Here is a 22,072-nt window from a genome sequence, read left to right as displayed (position 1 = left end):
TCTCAGAAGCACCTGATAAAACCTACACACAAGCGTCCAACCCCCAATCTTACAGAATCAAGGCGCTCCTCCTGGTGCAGGAATTGGGCAATGTCTTCAACTGATGTTCCCAACATGCCCTGCTCCTGGAGAAACTGGATGCCTCTCTTGGGTTTCTTGTTGAAACTGTTTCAAAAAGAGAGAGGACATGGGTTACTTATTTCAAAATCTGGAGGAGAGAAAAAGCTGGCATTTGAGGCATGAACAAGTCATCGCCTATCAGTTCAGGAAGGTCCTGTGTGTCCTGGTGGCTTCTCTGAATTTCACCTTTAATTTCTGACCTAGCTATAGCAGGGTCCAATGGCTGTCACCCAACATCTGTTCTCCTCTTCTCCAACACTAACAGAGCCCTAGATGTTTAGCCAGGCACACAACCACCTGGAATAAAAATTACATTTTCCTGCCTCCCTTAAAGTATGGCCACGTGATAAAGTTCTGGCCTGTGATATATGAGCAGAAATGGTGTGGGTACTTCCAGGAAGGATCCTTAAACAAAGCTGGCTTGGCTGGGAGGTATATTCTTTTTGCAGTTTCCCCTTTATTCCCTAGTATATGTATGATGGCTGGTGCTCTAGCAGTCACCTTAAACCATGAGGCAACACTGAAGGTGGAAATTGTGTTAAGGATGGTGAAGCAGAGGGGCACCTGGGTGGCTCAACTGGTTAAGCATCTGACTCTTGATTTCGGCTCAGGTCACAATCTCAGGGTTGTGAGATCGAGACACATGTTGGGCTCTGTGTTGGGTGTGGAGCCTGCTTAAAATTCTCTCTCTTCCTCTGCACCACCCCCCCGCTAAAAAAAAAAAAAAAAGGATGGTAAAGGAGAAAGACTAAAAGAGCCTGGATCTTTGCTGTCCATGAGAGCCAATATAACAGCCCTAGACTGTCCACATTGGGATTTCCTTTAACAGTGCTTAAGTACTGTGTGTATTTCCTGTTAAAGGTAGGCATACTTCACTATGGATAAATTCAATGTGCTATTTACCAGGCCCCGCACTGGAGAATGCTCTGTGCTGGGGCAAGGGCTGCGCAGGAAGGACATGGATCAGGTGCGAGCAGGAGCAGCCTGCAGACAGGAGGCTACAGAAGGCCTCCTTGAGGAGGAGAGGTTTCGCCAAGCCTGAGGGAGGAAAAAGACCCAGGAGTATTCCCAGCAGAGGGCACAATGGTGAGAAGAGCTCAAGGTGTTCAAGGGACTAAAGCACACGGTGTGATCGGATACTGGCAAATGAGGTCAGTGGGGGTGGGGGGTTGGAGGTGGGACCAGGCTGTGATGAGGAGAGGGAAATGTGGAATGATTTAGGTGGGGGACTGATAAGACCTGTTTTAAGTTTTTAAAAGATTAGCTGCTTTGGGGAGAATAGACTGGGGGTGATAGAGGGCTGGGGAGAGTGGAAACGAGATCAACACTTCATAAGTATTATAACATCAGCTTTTAAAACAAACCAAATTTACTAAGTTAACTAATCATTCAAAAGTTGGGACAGAATATGAGACTGAGTTTACGTATTTTTATGTGTGAGAGACTGGAAAGAAACACCTTAAGATTTACCAATGCTTGTAATAATGATGATGCACTTATGAGAGGATGTCATTTTCCAAAGATACACGGCTGAGGTATTATGATGGGTGCAAATTACTTTCAAATGGTTCAGAAAAAAATATACCTAAATAATGCTAATACGACAAGCTTAATTCTTCTGTATGTTGGAACTGTTCCTAAGATATAGTTGGAAAAAAGTTACCAATGCTGATTTCCTTTAGATGATAATTTTATGAGTGATTAAACATTCTTGCTTCATACTTTTATGTTCTAAATTGGTTTAATTTTTTGCATTAGGTGAAATAAAAATAAAAAGACCAGGCATCAACTACACAAAGCTATTAAATTTCAATCTCAATCTGCCTCTCCCTCTCCCTCTCCCACTCTCTCACTCACTCACTCTGGCTCAGTCAGGCTTGGCTGTGAGCATCAGCACTGGCCTTTTGTAATAGGCATTCCCCTAGGGGAGTCAGTCCCAGGTTCCCGGGGAAGACATGGCTTTGTCAGAGGCCCCAAGAGATTTGGCTGGAGTAGCAGCCATACTCACAGCTCGATGCCATGTTCGATAATGTCCTTTTGTTGCTTGATGACCTCAAACTGCTCTGGATCATCCTGGACAGCCATCTGGGTCCCCGAAGACACCGTGGACTCCATGGACGTCACACTGCTCCGTCTTGCCATGTCAAGGCCTTTCCCATCCCCTAGATCCTGATCTGTGGGCCTCTCCTGACCTGCGATGACATAAAGCAAAGGAAACTCAATCAACAGATGGGATACAGACATACCTGAGCTCAGGTCTGACTCTGTGGTTCCCTTTTCCAGACCTGTAACAATAAAGTTTATACCGTAAGAGTTGTAAGCATGAAACCTTGGTATCACTCAGGTACTTCACTTAAAAATTTACTTTTTTGTCAACTTGATGAGCTAGTTCTAAAATTCACATGAAAGAACAGAAGTGCCAAAACTGAAGACACTTGAAGAACAATGAATAAGAAGACCTGCCCTAACAGTTATCAAACTCACTAAAGAATTCAAGGCATCTGAAAAGTGTGGTAATGATGCAAGAACAGACAAATCCGTAGAATGGAACAGAAAATTCAGAAACGGACTTCCACAGGGAAATCTGGTATATCCTAAAGGTGGTGCTTCAAGGTGGTGAGGGAAGGAGAGACTACTCAAAAAATCAGAATAACTGTCTCTCCATTTGGAAAAATGATGCAAGAGCACAACTCACACTGTTCCCTCCAAATCCAGATGGATTAAAAAGCAGAAGCTTTAAGGCAGTCAGCAAACTAAAGTGTTTTGCTAATTCTAAGACAGTGACACAAAGATGACTTTCCCAACAGTCATGTTGTGAATGGAGGTGGTGCTATGGCAAGCAAGCCCTCTCACCGAGGCTGGTCTGGTGGTTGGGATTCACATACAGGTCTTTGCTCCATTCCACCATACACTTGAGAATGGACACGAGGCACTCCAAACCTTTCTTCCTCAGACTGAGCTCCTAAAGGACAGAAGGGACATGGCACAGAGACTTAACAGATACACTGGGTGCAGACATCTACAGGACTCTATGGAATTCTCTGAGAATACGAGATAATCACTGACCTTCGGTGCTGTTAAGCACAGAACCCAAGGAAAAGTTAACAGGTGGCAAAAGTATTAAGGGCTCACTGCAAAAACCCTGAAAATCTCTAAAGCTGTTTATTACAAACACCCTAGTAGAAAAACAGGAGATGTGTGCCTTCCTAAAAGGAACAGTGTTAGCTGGATTTTTTTTTTTTTTTAAGTAAACTCTATGCTCAACATGGAGCTTGAATTCATGACCCCAAGACCAAGAGTTGCATGTTCTACCTACTGAGTCAGCCAGGTGCCCCAAGTGTTATCTGGATTTTTAAAAGGAAGTTATTCATTGCTTGTGTAATTCGAAAAACACTTAAGACACTTTCCTTTTTAATAAACCAACAGGGTTGTGGCGCCTGGGTGGCTTAGCTGGTTAAATGTCTGATGCTTGGTTTCAGCTCAGGTCAATGATCTCAGGGTCATGAGATCAAGCCCCACATCAGGCTTGGCACTCAGTACAGAGTCTGCTTGGGATTCTCTCTCCCTCCCTCCCTCCCCTCACGCACATGCACCCGGGCATTCTTTCTCTCTCAAATAAATACATAAAATCTTAGGGAAAAAATTGCTTAAAATAAATAAAAATTAAAAATCAACAGGGTCTTAACCAGTGACCCCCGCTCCCTAAAAAAAAAGAGAAAAGAATTTTACATGATGAAACAAATGAGTGATTCTGGACACATTCTTACTCTTCAAACACTCACAAATGCATACCATCTTAAGGCCTGCTCTACAAATGAATAAAAATACTAATTTTTTAAAAAGTAGCATTTCTTAAAAAATTGAATGTGAATCGCAGATAACCTGAAGAAATGCAAATATTTTCTACTCAAAACAGCATCTAAGGTGGCACAGATCTCTCTGTGAATCTAATGACACCTACAGACCTTCTAGGGAAAATGCCCATACACCAAAATTCTACACATAATTCCAGGCAGCTCACAAACCTTCTGACCAGTTCCTTCAGAGACCTTACCTTAAGATCCTCTGTGTGGGCACTCTAATGAGGCAATTGGATAAGAGACAACTTCCTTTGCCTTACTGGAGCCTAGGATCCTGTTTTCATATAAGCTTTGGAAAGGTGACTGTAAGTGAACTGACTTCCTACAGATCTTGGCTCAAATGTCACCTTCTCAGAGAGACTACCTTTGTGACCCCATTAAAAATGACAGCACCCCCATTTCTAGGACCCCTTTATCCCTGCTTTATTCTTCTCTGCAGCTTGCTTCTCCATTGTCTGCTTGTAAATGTCGTGACCACAGCAGTTGTGCACTGTGCTTTGTTCACTGCTGAATCCTAGCACCAAGGACAGCGCTGGTCTGGCACATGGTGGCACTCAATAAAGGTTCATGGAGATGAATGCACCTTTTTTTTTTTTTCCCAAATAAAAATGGATCCTTAAAAATAAAATCCACGCTGGTTGAACTCACTACCCTAAGATCAATTCCTGAGCTGAGATCAAGAGTCAGACGCCTAACCGACTGAGCCACCCAGACACCCTGAAACAAATGCACTTTAAATATAAATGGGGGGCACCTGGGTGGCTCAGTCGGTTAAGTGGCTGCCTTCTGCTCAGGTCATGATCCCAGGTTCCTGGGATGGAGCCCTGTGTCAGGCTTCCATGCTCAGCAGGGAGTCTGCTCCTTCCTTTCCTTCTGACTCTCCTCCCTGCTCATGCTCCCACTCTCTGAAATGAATAAAAAATCTTTAAAAAAAATATAAATGGGTGTTTTCAGCGTTTTTACCTGCAAAGGTGTCATCCCCAGCTCGTGTCCACTTCTTCCCTGAGCGATTTTGGATAAATCATTCACGAGGCGCTCAAAAATGTTAGCAGCATTTAAATCACAGTCGTAGTTGACATAAATATCTACAACACACTGGGCGTCTTGGAAAATAACACAGAGATATTAGAAATTCTGATCCAACAGACAAAGCAGTTACATTTTCTCATTAAATGAGATTCCTTTTTCAAAAATGCTTCCCACTGAATCACTGACTCAGGTAGCCACGAATCCCTCAGGAAATGTGTGTCAGATGTACTAGAAGTCAGGAGGCCCTCTTCTGACACCTGCCTCGGCACTAACCGGAATTTTGAGCCCCTCACTCCACCTCTCCAAAGCTCATTTTCATCATAAGAAAGAGATATCAACTGCCCGATCCACCTCTTAAGGTTGTGTGACTTATGGAATTATGTTTGATGACAGACAAGTCGGAGGCTTGGTTGACAGCCACATAATCGTACTGTGAAAAAGTAAATCTGAATTGACCTTCGCATCCAATCAAGGGTTGGCAGCATCAGTATCTTGGACCCTGTGACTAACAAAGCATTCAGTTTGTAGGTGGAGTGACCCTGTATCCTGGTTTTGCAGGATTAGGGGGCTTCCCAGGATGTGGGACTTTCTGTGCGAAGACCACAAAGTGCGGGACAAACCAAATTGAGCTGGTCATCCTCTAAAGAAGTGGAGAGGGACTAGACGTTAGGTTAGCATTAGCCTTTAAGGTGAGGTTTCCCAGCACTGCATTAACACTCTAACAGCAGGAGGTAAAGGTCTCAATCTGGATTCTGGAAAAGCATTTCTGGGTAAGTCAATGGATGAGCACCCTCAGAGTGAAAATACCTGCACAGATCCTTGTCAGAGTCTGAATGACCATCCACCTGTGCTCAAAAGAACTTGTTGATGTTTCTAAAATGTTCAGGAAAATCTCTTTGAAAAAGACCTACATGACATGAAGACAAAGGGGGACACCAATTAATACCATTTAAATTAGGGCTCAAAACCCCCAAAGGCTTTAGGGAACAGGCAGCTCCGAGTGAGGTAGCCTGGGGAGAAGTAAAAGAGCAGCGTGTGCACGCACACGCACTGCTGAGGCGTGGCGGAACCCTGGCCTCCCGTGGGAACAGCTAGCGGGGCAGGACCACAGCGACCCGGAGGACGGAGCCCCCACCGGTGGAGCAGCTGCTCCTCAGCAACCACCAAGAGCTGTCAGGCAAAGATGAGGACTAGCGTTACAATTCTGAGAGAAACCAGAAATCTGGATTTTTATGTAAAATGAAATGAAAATGACTTCTCAATTTGCCAACTAGTTCAGGTCATTTCAAACAATTTATAGGCTAAACAAAGATGTTCAGGGGACTGAATCCAGCACATGGGCCACTCGACTTACACTTTTGGTTAGAAAAGCATGCAAGATTTGGGGGCAGAAACTTTTAGGAAAAGGTATTCTCTCACTTATTCAAAAAGTTCTTCGTTGGGGTGCCAGCAAGTAGACTGTGTAAGTCTAGTTCCTGGTGACTATGTCACCGGGAGTCAACTCTTTGTGTATAACCATTATACAAAAAAAGAAACAAACAAAACCCAAAAAATCATTTTGGAGGCCATACCTCTATTTGCATTTTCAAGTGCATTTTGAAGTTTGAAAGAAGAGTAAGAAAAATGGCAAGAGAGAGCTCAAAGACATCAGGCACTGAGGAGACGCCATTTTTGGACAACGCCACACAGAGATACTGCTTGATTGCGTTGATGAACATCTCGTGAGTCCTGAAGACCTGGCCGGCGTTCTGCAGCACAGACAGGAGCAGCTGCAGGGAAACCACCTTGGAACGCAGCTCGTGGGATCTGGCACAGGAAGGGAAAGATGGTGACAATGCTAAAAGATTCAATTTTAAAGAGCAGGTTTCTTGAGAAGGACTCGCTCCTCTAGCAGCAAGCAGAATTTTCTGAGAGCCAACGAGTTAAGAGTTGGCACCGGCACCTAGATGCCTAGAGCGTGAGGGCAGATGGCATCAGGTGGGTCCTCCTGGGACCTGCAGGCCCATGAGGACAAGAATTGCCAACTCCTACTATCCTTTTCTTCTCCCTGCCATAAAATAGGGTATTTAGCAGGAGCAAAGTAAGTATAAACTGACTCCAGAATGCTGGTTCTGCAACAACAGTTACTTTACATCATACCTGTGAGACTAAACCCTGTGTCCTGCTCTGTCTTTACGGAGAAATGGAAACAGTGCTCTTTATCCACCTGCCTCATGCTCTCCACCCTCACCCACAGGGCCAGAAAGAAGAAAACTTTCCTGAATCAAGTCCTTAACGGTCATCATATCTCAACAGAAGAGTCGAGGATTATTGTTAGCGACTAACAATAACAGTGACAATCAAACGCATAAAGTGCAGGGTCCCCCACTCAGGATGCAATGATATCATCTCATGTCATTGATCCTGTAAGGCACTTTCCCACAGTCACATTTTTCAGCTGAGGTTCAGTAACGCATATGGCTGTGGAGGTGCTTTCAAGCGAGCCAGGAGTGAATGCAGCTCCCTAGGTCAAAAGCGCTATCATCTCTGCAGTAACTGGTTCACTACAAAGAAAGGTTTGGCTTCTCTAGGATGCATCTGGGGCTTAAATCTGTACCCATGGAGCAGAGGTTTCCCACAAAGGCAGGGAAGTAAGGTTTGTACACATCCTGCCTCTGCCCACCCTGCATCAGAGTAAATTCATTAGTCAGAAAAAAGAGGGTGCACATTCAACATAATAACTCTTTTTTGCATATAAACCAAGGAAAGCAACACTGGGCAAAATCTTGGTGTGGACACAGAGACAATCCATTATGAAAGGGCTGTAGAGACAGCAGGAGTCTGAAAAGCTGTAAATTCCTGCATTCACACCAACCAGGGGACAGGGCACTGGGGTTTCCTGGAATCCCCAACATCCTCCTGGGTCATCTGGGTCATACATGGCCAAGAACTGATGTCCACTTACTTTGGATCTGGGGGGCCTTCAGCAAGGGGTTTCATGGACAGCTTGCAAAGGGAGCGAAACACCAGGAAGGCGTCCTTCTGCAGAATGTGAGAGAACCTAGTGGCCACTTGATGGGCCTGTGCATCTGATTCCTGAGATTAGAAACAAGTAAGAGAAAAATCAAGGAGTCAAAACAAAAGAAGAACTCGTTTTCAAAAATAAGGAATGGAATTATCTCATGGAAATTTAAAATTCTGTTATTTATTCAATGGGGAAGTGAGGAATGTGGGGGAGAGGACAATATGCCAAAATAGGAGCTATGGGGGAGTCATTTTAGCAATTCTAAAACCTTGTTCCTTGTCCTTCAAAAAGTGGGTATGGGTGGCTTAAAATGATAAATGAGCAAACGTTAAACCGTTAAAACTCTAAGACAAATACAGTTGACCCTTGAACAACACGGGTTTGAACCGCATGGGGCCACTTATATGCGGATTTTTTTCAATAAATACAGTACTGTAAATGTATTTTCTCTTAAGATTTTTTTCTCTAGTCTACTTTATTGGAAGAATACAATATGTAATGCATATATGAAATATGTGTTAATCAATTGTTTATCCTATTAGTAAGGCTTCTGGTCAACAGTAGGCTATCAGTAGTTATTAAGTTCTGGGGGAGTGAAAAGTTAAATGCAGATTTTCGGCTGCATGGGGGGGCAGCGGTCAGTGCCCCTAGCCCCCGCATTATTTAAGGGTCACATGTATAAGTAATTATATTAGCTTGGATAACAGTATTTCTAAGAACACTACTGCAGGATAGATGGGGGAAAATGATAAGGCATTTTAAAATATACTTCTTTAACTAAAAATAAGCTACATTAAAAAATATTTGTAACATGACAAAGACTAATATGCTCGACATACAAAAAGTCCTTATAATTCATTGAGGAAAAACACGGAAACCTTCCACCCAAATGAAAAACAGGCAAAAAAAAAACATGAATAAGCAATTCACCAAGAAATGCAAATGACAGATTAACCTAAATAGTCTTACTACTAATTATTAAGGCGGGATCTTTCTCCCAACAGACCAGCAAAATTTGGAATGAAGGCTATTGCCCAGTTTTAATGAGGGAATGGGGAAATGAGCACTGATAGCCTACAGGTGGGCAGAGATTCAAGCATTACCTTCCTAGCAGGCTAATGTGATGTTAAGGAACAAAAGCCTTAAAGCTTCCAACTCGTGACCCAGCAATATCACTTGTAGGAATTTATCCTAAAGAAAGAATTAAGGATGTGCACAAGATTTATCTATAAGGATGCTCATTACAGAACTATTTCCTGTGATAAAAAACTGGAAGTAACATAAAAACCTAACAGGGAACTGGTAAAATAGATTATGGCAATCCACAGGACAGAATTTTACATGACCACTGAAACAATTAGGTCTGTAGGTACTGATGTGAAAAGATGTCCAGGGGCGCCTGGGTGGCTCAGTCGTTAAGCGTCTGCCTTCCGCTCAGGTCATGATCCCAGGGTTCTGGGATCGAGCCCCGCATCGGGCTCCCTGCTCTGCGGGGAGCCTGCTTCTCCCTCACCCTCTGCTTGCCTCTCTGCCTACTTGTGCTTTCCCTCTTTCTTTGTCAAATAAAGAAAGAAAATCTTTAAAAAAAAAAAAAAAGATGTCCATAAAACGGTGTTGAGTAAACAAAGAAGTCACAGCCTAGTATATAAGGCAAGAGTCCTTCGTGCAGATTTGAGTACATCCCTGTAAGTGCATTCTTAATAGGGATGACATAATCCCACGGGGACTGCTACAGACTGAATGCCTGTGCCCCCTCCACCCCCACTCAGAGGTTGACATCTAATCCCCAAAGTGATGGTATTTGGAAGTGGGGCATTTGGGAGGTGATTACACCAAGAGGGAGGAGTCCTCGTGAACAGTATTAATGTCCTTAAGAAGACAGCCATTTATGAATCAGGAAACAGGCCCTCACCAGACACCAAAACTGCCGATACCTTGATCTTGGACTCCCCCGTCTCCAGAACTGTGACGGATACATTTCTATTGTTTATAAGCCACCCAATCTATGGTATCCTGTTATGGCAGCCCAAACAGACTAAGACAGGGACAGGTACTGGTTCTTAGTGGAGGGGCAGAGGGGTAGGGGGTGGGAAAAATCTTATTCTTTGTATGTATAAAGCACAGGTACATGTATAATTATAAACAGATATCCGGTTTATCAGTGGCTTTAAAGTTCATGAAAGGGGGTGGTGCGTTAGAAAAAGAAATATATAAAAAGGCTGGGAGGATGGGCGCTGATAATGCAAAAGGTTGAGAAACACCAGTGAAAAGGTGAAGAGAGTGGGTTCAGGTGGGATGTTAACATCGTATTTCTCCCTGTTTTGAGTGTTTATATACAGCATTTTCAAGAAAACGACAAAGCTATTTAAAAAAAAAATAATGTGGCAGACAGATCTATGGGTCTGAAAGGATGTTTGTAATATACACTAAGTTTCAAAAGCAGGTTACAAAGCAGGAGTATGTCATGTGATTACATTTAAGTGGAAAAAAATATGAGAGGGAGAGAAAAATCTAGAAGGATATAAGTAAAATGTTAACAAGGGTTATCTCTAGATTAGGGGATTATGGATGAGTTTTATTTCCCTATTTTTCCTTCTCTGTATTTTCTTATTCTTCTATAATGAATGTAGATTGAGAGAAAAGAAAGGCCAGGAAACCGAAGTTTTTAAAAGCCTGAATAAATAAGGTTTAATAACAATGCTATATACAACCAACAGTAGCACATTCCAAGAATGGAACCTACTAATACAAAGCACATCAGGCCAGGACTGTGTGACTAACTGAATAGGGTCTGCTAGTTTTCACTCACTTCTTCTGCTAGAGATTTCATTCTGCATCTTCTATGAAAGTAAAAATCCAAACGGGTCTGTATAGGAGGAGGATGACCAACATACCAGATTATCCGCCGACGACAAGGACTGCCTGTCGTCTGCTATCCCATTGGTCTGTGAGTTTTCGTCAGCTGCTGGAGGAACAGCACATTCCTGGCACTCCAGTTCACCCAGGACCTGCTCGGGTTCTGTCAGGCCGTGCTTTTGTGCTGCTTCTTAAAACACGAGTGCAAAAATCATCACGAAATTAGTACTCATCCCAAAAGGTCTGACACCAGGGAGAAGTTATTCACATCATCTTCTAGCTCATGCTTTTTCCCGCTCGCCCTTTGCCACCACCCTAGGAGACTGACATAATATTGAAAAAGGCTTGACCAAAGTGGTGCTCAGGCTTTTCATGTGTCTATTATCCACAGCCCCAATCCCCAGAGGTTTCATTCATACTGCAGTCCATGTCAGTGGTGCCTCTAGAACTGAGCAATACAGCAGCCCTGCTCACCCCTGTCCACTTCGGGAAAAGGCTAGAAGCAGCTAAACATGAAAAGCACCAATTTTTAAAAAGCTCCACTAATATAGGGGTTAGAGAAGAGCCATGTAAATGAAAAGAGTTGGCAGTTACGACAGAAGACCTCAGTCACACGGGAAAAAAAACAAAGTAGACCTGAGCTTCCTGGCAGCCACATAAAAAAGGGAAAGACAAAGAATTAAAATTATTCTATTTTAAAGACATTGCTACCAGAACGTATATTTCTACATTTTATTAAGTAATTTTATTTAATTCCACATTAAATAAATAATGAAATCTATGAATACAGATTGGCAGTAACCTAAAGCAACTTCACAGTGGGTCAGCGGGTCAAAAACTTCTTTGTGACCCATCCTAAGAAATACATTTTAAGGGGTGCCTGGGTGGCTCAGTCGTTAAGCGTCTGCCTTCGGCTCGGGTCATGATCCCAGGGTCCTGGGATCGAGCCCCGCATCAGGATCCCTGCTCCGCGGGAAGCCTGCTTCTCCCTCTCCCACTCCCCCTGCTTGTGTTCTCTCTCGCGCTGTCTCTCTCTGTCAAATAAATAAATAAAATCTTTAAAAAAAAAAAAAAAACATTTTAAAAATCATGACCCCTGGGGCGCCTTGGTGGCTCAGTTGGTTAAGTGTCTGCCTTTGGCTCGGGTCATGATCCCAGGGTCCTGGGATCGAATACTCACATTGGGCTCCCTGCTCAGCAGGGAGTTTGCTTCTCCTTCTCCCTCTGCCCCTACCCTTGCTTGTGCTCTCTCTCTCTCTCTCTCAAATAAATAAATAAAATCTTAAAAAAAAAAAGAAATGCTGATTGTAACCCCCTGCTAAATTAATGATTTCTTGACCCATTAATGGTTTATTGACACTGGAGTCAAGTGTACAACACACAGCCGTTTACCTAAGATTTGGGGCAAAAACAAAGAAAAAACTCTCTCCAATGGTCATTCGGAGCTCTACAAGTTTAATTCCACTGAAACGACACCATAAAACAGAGGGAACTATGAATGAAGTCTAACAAAACGAGCCAATCTTCCCTGCGCCTCTGAACCCGCTAACGTGAGGACTGTCGCCGTGACCCATCAGTGGCTGGCCACCGACACGCAGCAGCACCAGGCACCACCTCAGGACACACGGCCACTCCTGCAAAAAGCTGGATCTATCTGGGAGTTGCCTCTGTCTTCCACGTGGAGCACCCCATTGTAGCATCGTCAGACTGTGCTTGAACCCAGCCCCAATGAGAATAAAATTAATCACTAAAAAGATACTTCTTTTTTAGATATTTAGAAATATCTTTTTTGGATATTTCTGAATTCCACATGAAAGACGGGCAGATACAAGCAGACTCAGTTTCCATGACTTCACTGGGGGTGGGCACTCCACCACTAAAATTATCTGGCCAAGGACTTTTTTAGAGCAGCGAGGAGGTCTTACCTTTAACAGCACATGTGACCACATCTTCTAAGATCTCCTTCACCACCTCCTGGGCTCCGTCATCAGTCCCTACACACACCCAAAGACACAAACACGAACATGTGGGTATTTCCCAGGAAAGCAAAGGAAGGGGGAGAAGGAGGTCACATCCAGGAGGCAAACAGGGCAAACAAGTCCTCTCCAAAGCCAAATCTGATAATGCCAAAAGAAAACGAGTCCTGTGCAATCTGGAAACTCTGAGGCAGCATCTGCTAGGACTTTGAGTTTCCCTCTGTGGATCCCTCTTCCTTCCTAAAGCCCTCTCCACCACCCCCGAGGTGGAGGCAGGAGCTGGATTTTACTCAGCTACGCTTCTCAGCAGAACAAAAGATGAAGCTTTCTCTTGTGCCTTCACCTCAGGCACCCCAGAGCCTTGGGAAGTGACACACCTCCTGCTGCTTCGCTTCCTCCACACTCAGAACAACCCAGAGCTCAGCATGACACTTCTAATGCGGTAGCTGAGGATTTACTGCATTTTAAATCGAATTGTTCTGTCAACTGTTAACTGCTTAAGTGGAAGAGCTTCGGCACCAGTTGTTTCGGGAGAACGAGTCAACAGTCCTGGACTAGACTTTAAGGAGTAAACATGCGTGATTTCTCAAACATCACATTGACCAAAAAGGCCACCACATTAAACAGAACCAAAATAAGCCTTCAAATTCTTCCCAAATGAGGCCTTTCAATCAAGCCCCTATTTTTATGAGTTCTGTGTTTAATCCACAAGGTCCTGGAGAGCAGTACAAAGTATTTTCATTTCCACTGAGCAGCTGACCCACCCAAACTATTTATTTGCCCCCCAAGCTTCTGAAGTACGACTGACAAGTAAAACCACAATAACTATTTAGATGGGATCTCTGTGGAAAACGTGGATGTTGCATGCTTTTCTTAGAGGGCGAAAAAGAACTCGAACGGAAGTTAGGAAAGCCGGCGGCCACGGTTACAATCTCCTTGCACCCATGTCTTTGTCTGAACAACGTGGTTTAGACTAGATGGGTGTGTGAGCACACTTCAGGTGCTCTCAGGCCACCTTTGTCACGTTTGCCGTTCTCACCATCATGAGTATCAGTACGTCACACATGCACAGTTACCAGTGCTCTTCACGCGGCCTCACCTCAGGCAAGAACATTCCCAAGACCGCAGGCTTCATGCGCCAATTTTCCGAATGTATGTTAAAATCAATGTGTAACTATTAAACACCGTTTACCAACGAGCCGCCTAAACCCATCTCATCTACATGTGACAAGGTATTTCCAAGTTCCTTTCCAGGTCCAACATTCTCCAATGCCACAATTTAATACAATGATGACGACACCGGCTAGTCTCTACCGTACATTCCAACCCCTGAGAAATACCAGCATGCTGAATGCGTGTCATAGGGTGAGCTGCGGGAGATGGATCAGAGGTTGGAGGTGGAGGCTGCCGAGTATACCTGATCTGCAGGTAGGCGCTCTTTAGCCTGTGCACTGCTTCCACCCCCCCCCCAGTTTTACTGAGGTATAATCGACAATTAAGACTTGTATATACTTGGGCACAACTCGATGATTTGATGTATGTATACACTGTGAAACGGTCACCGCAATCAAGCTAATTAACACTCTGTCACCTTACACGGTTACCGTTTATCTTCCTTTCTTGCGTGTGGTGAGAACACGTAAGATCTACACTTGGCAAATTTCAAGCATACAGCACAGGACTGTTAAGTACGGTCACACTGCTACACATTGCATCCCTAGAACTCCACACTCTGTACCCCCGACCGGTATCTCCCCATTTCTCTAACCACCCTTCTACATTGTGTCAACAAATCTGACTCCTCTAGACACCTCATATACATGGAATCATGCAGTATTTGTCCTTTTATGACTGGCTTCTTTCACTTAGCATAAGGCCCTCCAGGTCCATCCATGTTGTTACAAATGGCAGGATTTCCTTCTTTTTTTTTTTTTAAGGCCGAATAATATTTCAGTGTGTGCGTTATCCATTCATCTTTTGACATTCACATTATTTCCACATCTTAGCCATTGTGAATAATGCTGAACAGGGGAGTGCAGACGATCTCGTCAAGATCCTGATTACATTCTCTTAGAAATAAGACTACTCGATCATAAAGTAGTTCTATTTTTAATTTTCTGAGGAACCTCCATACTGATTTCCCTATCGGCTGTACCAATTTACATTCCTGGAACAGGGCACAAGGGCTCCCTTCTCTCCACATGCTCCCTAGCGCTTGTCTTTCATCTTTCCGATAACAGTCATTTTGACAGGGGTGAGGGGATATCTCATTGTGGTTTTGATTTGCATTCCCCTGATGATTAGTGAAACCTTTTTAAGTATTTGTTGGCCATTTGTATGTCTTCTTTTGAGAATTGTCTATTCAGGTCCTTTGTCCATTTTTTAATGGGTTATTTGTTTTTTCCTACTGATTTGTAGAAGTTCCTTGTATATTTTGGATACTTACCCCTTATCAAATATATGGTTTGCAAATATTTTCTCCCATTCCACGGGATGCATTTAAACTCTGTTGATTGTTTCACTGGTTGTGCTTATAGACTGTTTTTTTTTTTAATTTGAATTAGCTGCGAACACTTAAAAAATTGGGAGATGTGTCATAAAAATTCAGATCTAGTTTCTATCAAGAAAAAGATTATCCGGCTACACCAGGCCACAGTGGCTGGAACCAGGAGCAGCTGCCCCCTTTAGCCAGGGCGTGAACTCTACAGATGTCCTGGTGCCTCGGTCCTTGCCACTGAGGACAGGTGTCATTACAGTGAGCACAAAAGCGACAAAGGTCTGTCAAGAGTGGGGAAAATGGGACACTGACAGGGTTGGGTGTCTGAAAGACATCAGAGAGAAAATACTCCCTTGTGGAAGTGACTTCAACACAGTGAGGAAGAGTGAAGGCTCCGGAGCCAGTGTGTCTGGTTCAGGTCCCTGCTCTGCCACTTCTCAATGTGGGGACTTACGTCACGTCACCTCTCCAAGCCTCAGTTCCCTCCGTAGTGAACAAGGATGATTTCAACAGCACTTACGTCATGGGGCTTTGTGAGAATTCAATAAAATAATACCCAGAGAGCATTTAAAATGGTGCTTGAAGAGTGAGGACTCAAGTGTTAATTTTTCTTTGGCCCGTAGAGTATGATTGTGCTAAGACATTCATGATGCCCTCATGAGAGAGGCCCTCTTATGTCTTTTTTTTTTTTTTAAGTTAAATTCAATTAGCCAACATATAGTACATCATTAGTTTTTGACATAATGTTCAATGATTCGTTAGTTGCATATAACACCCAGTGCTGATCACATCACATGCCTTTTTAAAAGATTTATTTTAGAGAGAGAGATAGAGCACATGCATGAGTGGGGGGGTGGGGAGGGCCAGAGGGAGAGGAGAGAGAGAGAAGCAAACTCCCCAACGAGCGCAGAGCCTGACGTAGGGCTCGATCCCAGGACTCCGAGGTCATGAGCTGAGCCGAAATCAAGAGTTGGCCCCTTATCCAACTTAGCCACCCAGGCACCCCAAGGCCTTCTCATTTCTGCCACTTGCCTGGCTCTGGAGACTAAGTCCATATTGAAGTTTCCCAACTAGGGGCACCTGGGTGGTTCAGTCAGTTAAGCATCTCTTGATTTCGGCTCAGTTCGTGAGACTGAGCCCCACGTTGGACTCCACGCTGGACATGAAGTCTGCTTGAGATTCTCTCTCTCCCTCTGCCCACCACACCCCCCACTCACTCTGTCAAAAAAAATAACAAACAAAAAACCAGACAAGAAATTGCCCACTAACCACACGGAAGGCAGTTTCAGTTATTTAAAGCCATCACTATTTTTCATTCTAAAGAGAAAAAAAAATGTCCATTTCTCCAGGGATCTTCCTTTTCCCTCTCTGGAGTTTTCGCATTTCAACAGCACCAGGACCATCATTTTTTGGAGGAGTAACAGTGTTTAACTCATGTTCCTTGACAGGCTGGATCCATAATAGCACCTGTGCAAAATCAAAATATTCTCAGGCCAGGAAGGGGTGGGACAGTGAGGAAGCCCTAATTCCAAAAGAAGAGGGAGCTGCGGCTGAAGAGCCCCTAAAGAGGCCCAGATGAAGCATGACTCCCCACAGTACCCCTGCCCTGCTTCCCTTGTTGACATGTCAGCCTGGGGTAGGTCTCAGAAGAGGTCTTCCTGAATGATATAATAACCACTAAGAAGTCTGCTATATTTAAGTTTCAAGCATGCTGTCAAAATGTTAGAAAACCAAACCAAACCAAATCCTTGCAAGGTTCAGAATATGCTGATTCCCTAGGACGTCCAGCAGTCACCACCTGGCCATTACTGATTGGCTATGTCACAAACTCTGTCCCTAAGCAAAATAAGAGGGTCACCTTGCATATGTTCAGATAAAAGAAACCCCTGCTGCCATTCCCTTCCTAGCCAGCAGGAGAACCACCCCTGTGGTGGGTATTGCCAATTACTGACTCATACCCTGAGTCCTTACAGAGCTCTAATTTTGTTTGGGAAGGGGCTGTTCCTGTATTTCCTGGCCATCCCAGCAAAAAGGGTGGCCAGGTGACCAAGTTCTAGCCAATGAGGGGTAAAGCATAAATTACTGGGGATTACATGGGCTTCCGGGAAGGCTCCTTAGGAAGGGGCATGACTCAGCTGGGAGTCCATGAGTCCCAACCTCTCCCTCCTTCCTGCAGAAGGACATGATAGCATCTGGAACCATGAGGTAACCTGGAGGATGCAAGTTACATGCTAAGAATAATGGGGAAAAAATTTAAGGAATCTGAGACACACCCTCCCACAACCCTGTTTTCTGTCCAGTGAAGCGGGGACCATGGGGGATGGGGTAGATGGAGTAAGATGCATTCACTCATTCATTCCATCAACAAATTGAGTGCCTGCATGTTTGGCACTGTTCCAGGCATGTGGACTACACCGCTGTTTTTTTTTTTTTTTTTTTTTTAAGATTTTATTTATTTATTCATGAGAGCTAGAGAGAGAGAGAGAGGCAGAGGCAGAGGGAGAAGCAGGCTCCCCGCGGAGCAGGGAGCCCGATGCGGGACTCGATCCCAGGACCCTGGGATCATGACCTGAGCTGAAGGCAGACGCTTAACTGACTGAGCCACCCAGGCGTCCCTACATCACTGTTTAAAACAAAGATCCTTATCCTCACAGTGCTTACATTCTAGCTGGGATAATAACTGTGTTATGCTGCACACTACAGAACTAGGGAAAAAACAGCAGGAGGAGGCAGATGTGGAACTGGGGGGAACAAATGTGAACACACGGTGACAATAAAATGTGGCATGCCTGTTTCCTAGAAACTGGGTTTGGTTGTGTCCAATGTCCAAGCACTTGGTAATATGCAAGAGTACTAAAGGGAAAAAAAATCAGGGAACAGAGCTGTTTGCTGTCACATTCCAGCCACACGCCAAAACGGTTCCTCGACGGAAGAAACACTTAGGCAACCTACTGTTGCAAAGTAAATGTCCAACAAGCAGCTAACACAGAGGTCGTAAAACCCTGAGCTGGAGCCGTCCAGCAAGGCAGGCTGTGTCAGAAAGGAGGGGGTCCTGGGGGTACATTTTGTTATTTTTATGAAGTGTTGTCTGAGACAATTTTTGTTTTGTCCATAAAAAATACTGAAATTCCTAAAGCAGAGGATCTTGGATTGCTAACATGGAAAACAGGCTCCCTTTATTCTATGCACTGTTCGCACTGTTCCCACCACCTTCACATCTGATTACCATCTTAACTATTCGCTCTTTCTCTTTAATTCATTTTTTTAAGCGGAAGCTTATTTGAAAGCTAGTAACACAAAAGCAAACACACAGGTCCAAGTGCCAGACACTGCTCTCATGTAATTCTTACAAACCTGTAGGATAGGTACTAGCTGTGGCCTCATTTTACAGATGAGGACTCTGAGGCTCAGAGGGGTTAAAGATTTCACTCAAGGTCACAGAGCTACTACACCGTAGAGTCATGATCTGAAACCAGGCTGTCCAATCAGAATCTCCATACTGGGGGCACCTGGGTGGCTCAGTCGTTAAGCGTCTGCCTTCGGCTCAGGTCATGATCCCAGGGTCCTGGGATCGAGCCCCGCATCGGGCTCCCTGCTCTGCGGGAGGCCTGCTTCTCCCTCTCCCACTCCCCCTGCTTGTGTTCCCTCTCTCGCTGTGTCTCTCTCTGTCAAATAGATAAATAAAATCTTAAAAAAAAAAAAAGAATAAAAAAAGAAAGAATCTCCATATTGGCTGAAGGAGGATGACTTTGCTCTATTTTAGAATACTTAAGAATTGCGTTTTTTTTCTCTTAAAGAATGAGATCCAAGAAGAAAAAATGAGCTAAGAAATCCTTAAACACACAGGTATTTGTGTACCTACAATACTCATTATCTATATGAATGTAAAAACGCTAATGTCTCATGCATGTTGGGAGTCAAAATCTTAAAAATGATCTTAAAAAAAAAAAAAGAAAATGGAAGTGACAGTTTCTGGGCACAGGATTTCTTTTGGGTGTAATTAAAATGTTCTAAAATTGACTATGGTGATGACTGCACAACTCTGTGAATGTACTAAAAATAATTGAATTGTACATTTTAAAAAAGCTGAATTTATGGTACACAAATTTTATCTCAATAAAGCTGTTTTTTTAAAAAAACTGACAAGAATAGCCAGGCAATGAGGAGGAGTGTGAATGGACAAATGGGGTGGGGTCCTCTAGGGAAGACTGCTGGCTGTGCCCCCAAACTCATATAAGCTAGAATGTCTCAGGCTCAAAAATCTATTTTGTAAGTTTACACAGAGCAATTTAATCCATGTCTTGGACAGGCTTGATAAGACTTATGAACTGACTGTTGATTTATCAACTTAGGATGAAAAACTAGTAAAGGGAAAAGAGATGCTCAAGTCTGTTGGTGAACCGTCTCCATCTACGCAAATTTCACTGGGAGGCAAATGATCCCAGGAAGGCCGTGGGGAGGGTTCTCAGTAAATTAAATAGGAAAACGTAGGGGTGCCTGGGTGGTGCAGTCGGTTAAGTGTCTGCCTCTTGATTTTGGCTGAGGTCATGACCTCAGGGTCCTGGGATCAAACCCCATCTAGGGTTCTGTACTCAGCGCAGAGTCTGCTTGGGACTCTCTCCCTCTGCCCCTCCCACTCTTGCACTGTCTCTAAAATAGATGAATACCTCTTAAAAAAAATAAAAATAAAAGTAAATAAATAGGAAAATGTATGTCGAGTGCCCAGTTAGCGAGCACGGTGCCCGGCACAGTGACTGGCCAGTGAGGGGTGGCTTCAGGACGTGATGACTACAGGACGGACCCCACAGAAGGGCAGGGTGTGTCCCCTCCGTCACAGAGGCACTGGAGCCCAGGCCTCTCAGTGGGTCTCGACAGCCTGGATTCCAGCCCAGGGCACCGTCTCCCTGCGTGGACATCTCCGCCACCTGTCTCTTGGGTTATCCTTTCTCCTTGGCTTCCAAGGCTGCTCAATCCCTTCTTCTGAAGAACCGTCCTTTCTTTAGAGCCACATCTTGAGAACCTGAAGCCACTCACTCTTTTTAAGGGTAACAGCACACTTCCGTTCCAACCCACTATTTGCGGGTTTGCTATTTGATTGTTATAGGCAGTCTGATTCCCATATTCCTGGGAGAAGCCGTGCGGCAGGGGGTGGGGGGCACCAAGTACTGGCAACAAAACCCACAGCAATATACTAAGTGCAAATCACTCTTTGTTTTACAGCAGAATTTTAAGTTACTGTGTTTTTGCAAAACCATCTTTTAGAAGTCAAGCTTTTTTTCCCCCATTCATTCAAAAAAAATGTATTTACTGAGTGTCTGCCATGAATGCTGGGCACCATGCCAGTGTTGGGGATATAGTGGTGAACAGAGTGGTCCAGATCTCAGCCTGGTAATAAGTAAACATAAACTCTTCAGTGATCTCAGGTAGTGATAAGCGCTATGAAAAAAATAAAAGAGGCTGATAGGGCAGAAATGTGGGAGCTGCAGAGAGGGTGATCAGTATGAACTGAGAGACCTGAAGATAAACTGGGGGGACAGGAAGTGCAAAGGCACCAACAGCAAGCATGGCACTCCCAAGGCACACTGTGCAGTCAATACGGGGGAAAGAGGTGTAAGAGGGGATGGAGAGGCGGGCAGGGGCCAGGTCACACACTGCCTCGGAAGCCATGGGGCAGGGCAGGCACAGATTTCACTCTGAATGGGATCCCACGGGAAATTACAAAAGGGGTTTAAGCAGAGGGGGGCTGTGATCTAATTCATGCTTTTAAGAGATCACTTTGGCTGCCACGTAGGAAATGGGCTGTAGGGGAAACACTCTGATGCAGCTATAGAGATCTGCGTTTTTATCTGTACAGTTATGCTTACTACATACCAAGTGTTTAAATATTAATATTTATTGACTGACCACGGCCTGATTAAGGGTTACAGTAAAAACCTGGCCCTGAGAGTTTAGGAAAGCAAAGATGGCGAAAGATCTAGAGGGTGGGCCAGGAGTTTCTGAGCACCTCCCCTGAGACACAGGACCGCAGGACTGAGACAGCAACTCTGTGCTCACCCGGAGACCCGTACCATTCTTGGTGGCAACTTTCTCTTTTGTCCTTTCCTTGAGTAAACGGATACAGAAAAACCTTCCAGCAACAGCACTTGGTCTGTTCCTGTGTATGCCACGCACGCTGATAAATAATAGAAGAACAAAAGCTGCTCACACACGTGTCCTCTCACAGAACATACTACCAACGCCAGCTGTTGTCAATAAGGGGACGGGGCGCCTGGGTGGCTCAGTCGTTAAGCGTCTGCCTTCGGCTCAGGTCATGATCCCAGGGTCCTGGGATCGAGCCCCGCATCGGGCTCCCTGCTCGGCGGGAAGCCTGCTTCTCCCTCTCCCACTCCCCCTGCTTGTGTTCCCTCTCTCGCTGTGTCTCTTTCTGTCAAATAAATAAAATCTTTAAAAAAAAAAAAAAAGGGGGGGACAGAAGAGATGAGATGAAGTATAAAGAGGGGTCAGGTATTTCATACAGACCAAGCAGCTAGAGTGAAGAACTGCACAAAAATCACTTGGGAAGGTACACTCCTGAAAAAAATATGAATTTGAGAACTGATTCATACAACCTGCCCAGGGAAACATGCAAACATTCTGAAATAATCTTACGATAACCCAATCCACCATTTCTTACCTAATGTTAATTTAAGACTATAATCAGGTGTGGGATGTCTCTTTCATTTAAAAAATC

General features: G+C 44.2%; 1 protein-coding gene across 2 annotated transcripts in view; it reads right to left on the bottom strand.

Moving 5' to 3' along the window:
- ARFGEF2 (ADP ribosylation factor guanine nucleotide exchange factor 2) overlaps window positions 1–22,072 on the bottom strand; it is a 93,228-nt gene that overhangs the window by 47,313 nt on the left and 23,843 nt on the right. The window contains exons 7-15 of one of the 2 annotated variants that reach the window (XM_035025357.1): window positions 12,795–12,863; window positions 10,908–11,056; window positions 7,954–8,084; window positions 6,581–6,815; window positions 5,817–5,916; window positions 4,944–5,083; window positions 2,974–3,082; window positions 2,129–2,312; window positions 54–165 (exon numbers count right to left, since the gene is read on the bottom strand). In XM_035025357.1, the coding sequence (XP_034881248.1) occupies window positions 54–165; window positions 2,129–2,312; window positions 2,974–3,082; window positions 4,944–5,083; window positions 5,817–5,916; window positions 6,581–6,815; window positions 7,954–8,084; window positions 10,908–11,056; window positions 12,795–12,863 (1,229 nt within the window). Of the gene's footprint in view, window positions 1–53; window positions 166–2,128; window positions 2,313–2,973; window positions 3,083–4,943; window positions 5,084–5,816; window positions 5,917–6,580; window positions 6,816–7,953; window positions 8,085–10,907; window positions 11,060–12,794; window positions 12,864–22,072 lie in introns of both variants that reach the window. The other variant, XM_035025356.1, reaches the window with a different exon arrangement.

Source organism: Mirounga leonina, unplaced genomic scaffold (genome assembly GCF_011800145.1).
Source record: "Mirounga leonina isolate KUSES-001 unplaced genomic scaffold, KU_Mleo_1.0 Mir_195, whole genome shotgun sequence".
Lineage (NCBI taxonomy): Eukaryota > Metazoa > Chordata > Mammalia > Carnivora > Phocidae > Mirounga > Mirounga leonina.
The sequence above is the reverse complement of the archived record's forward strand: the minus strand, read 5'-3'. Positions and strand labels throughout refer to the sequence as shown.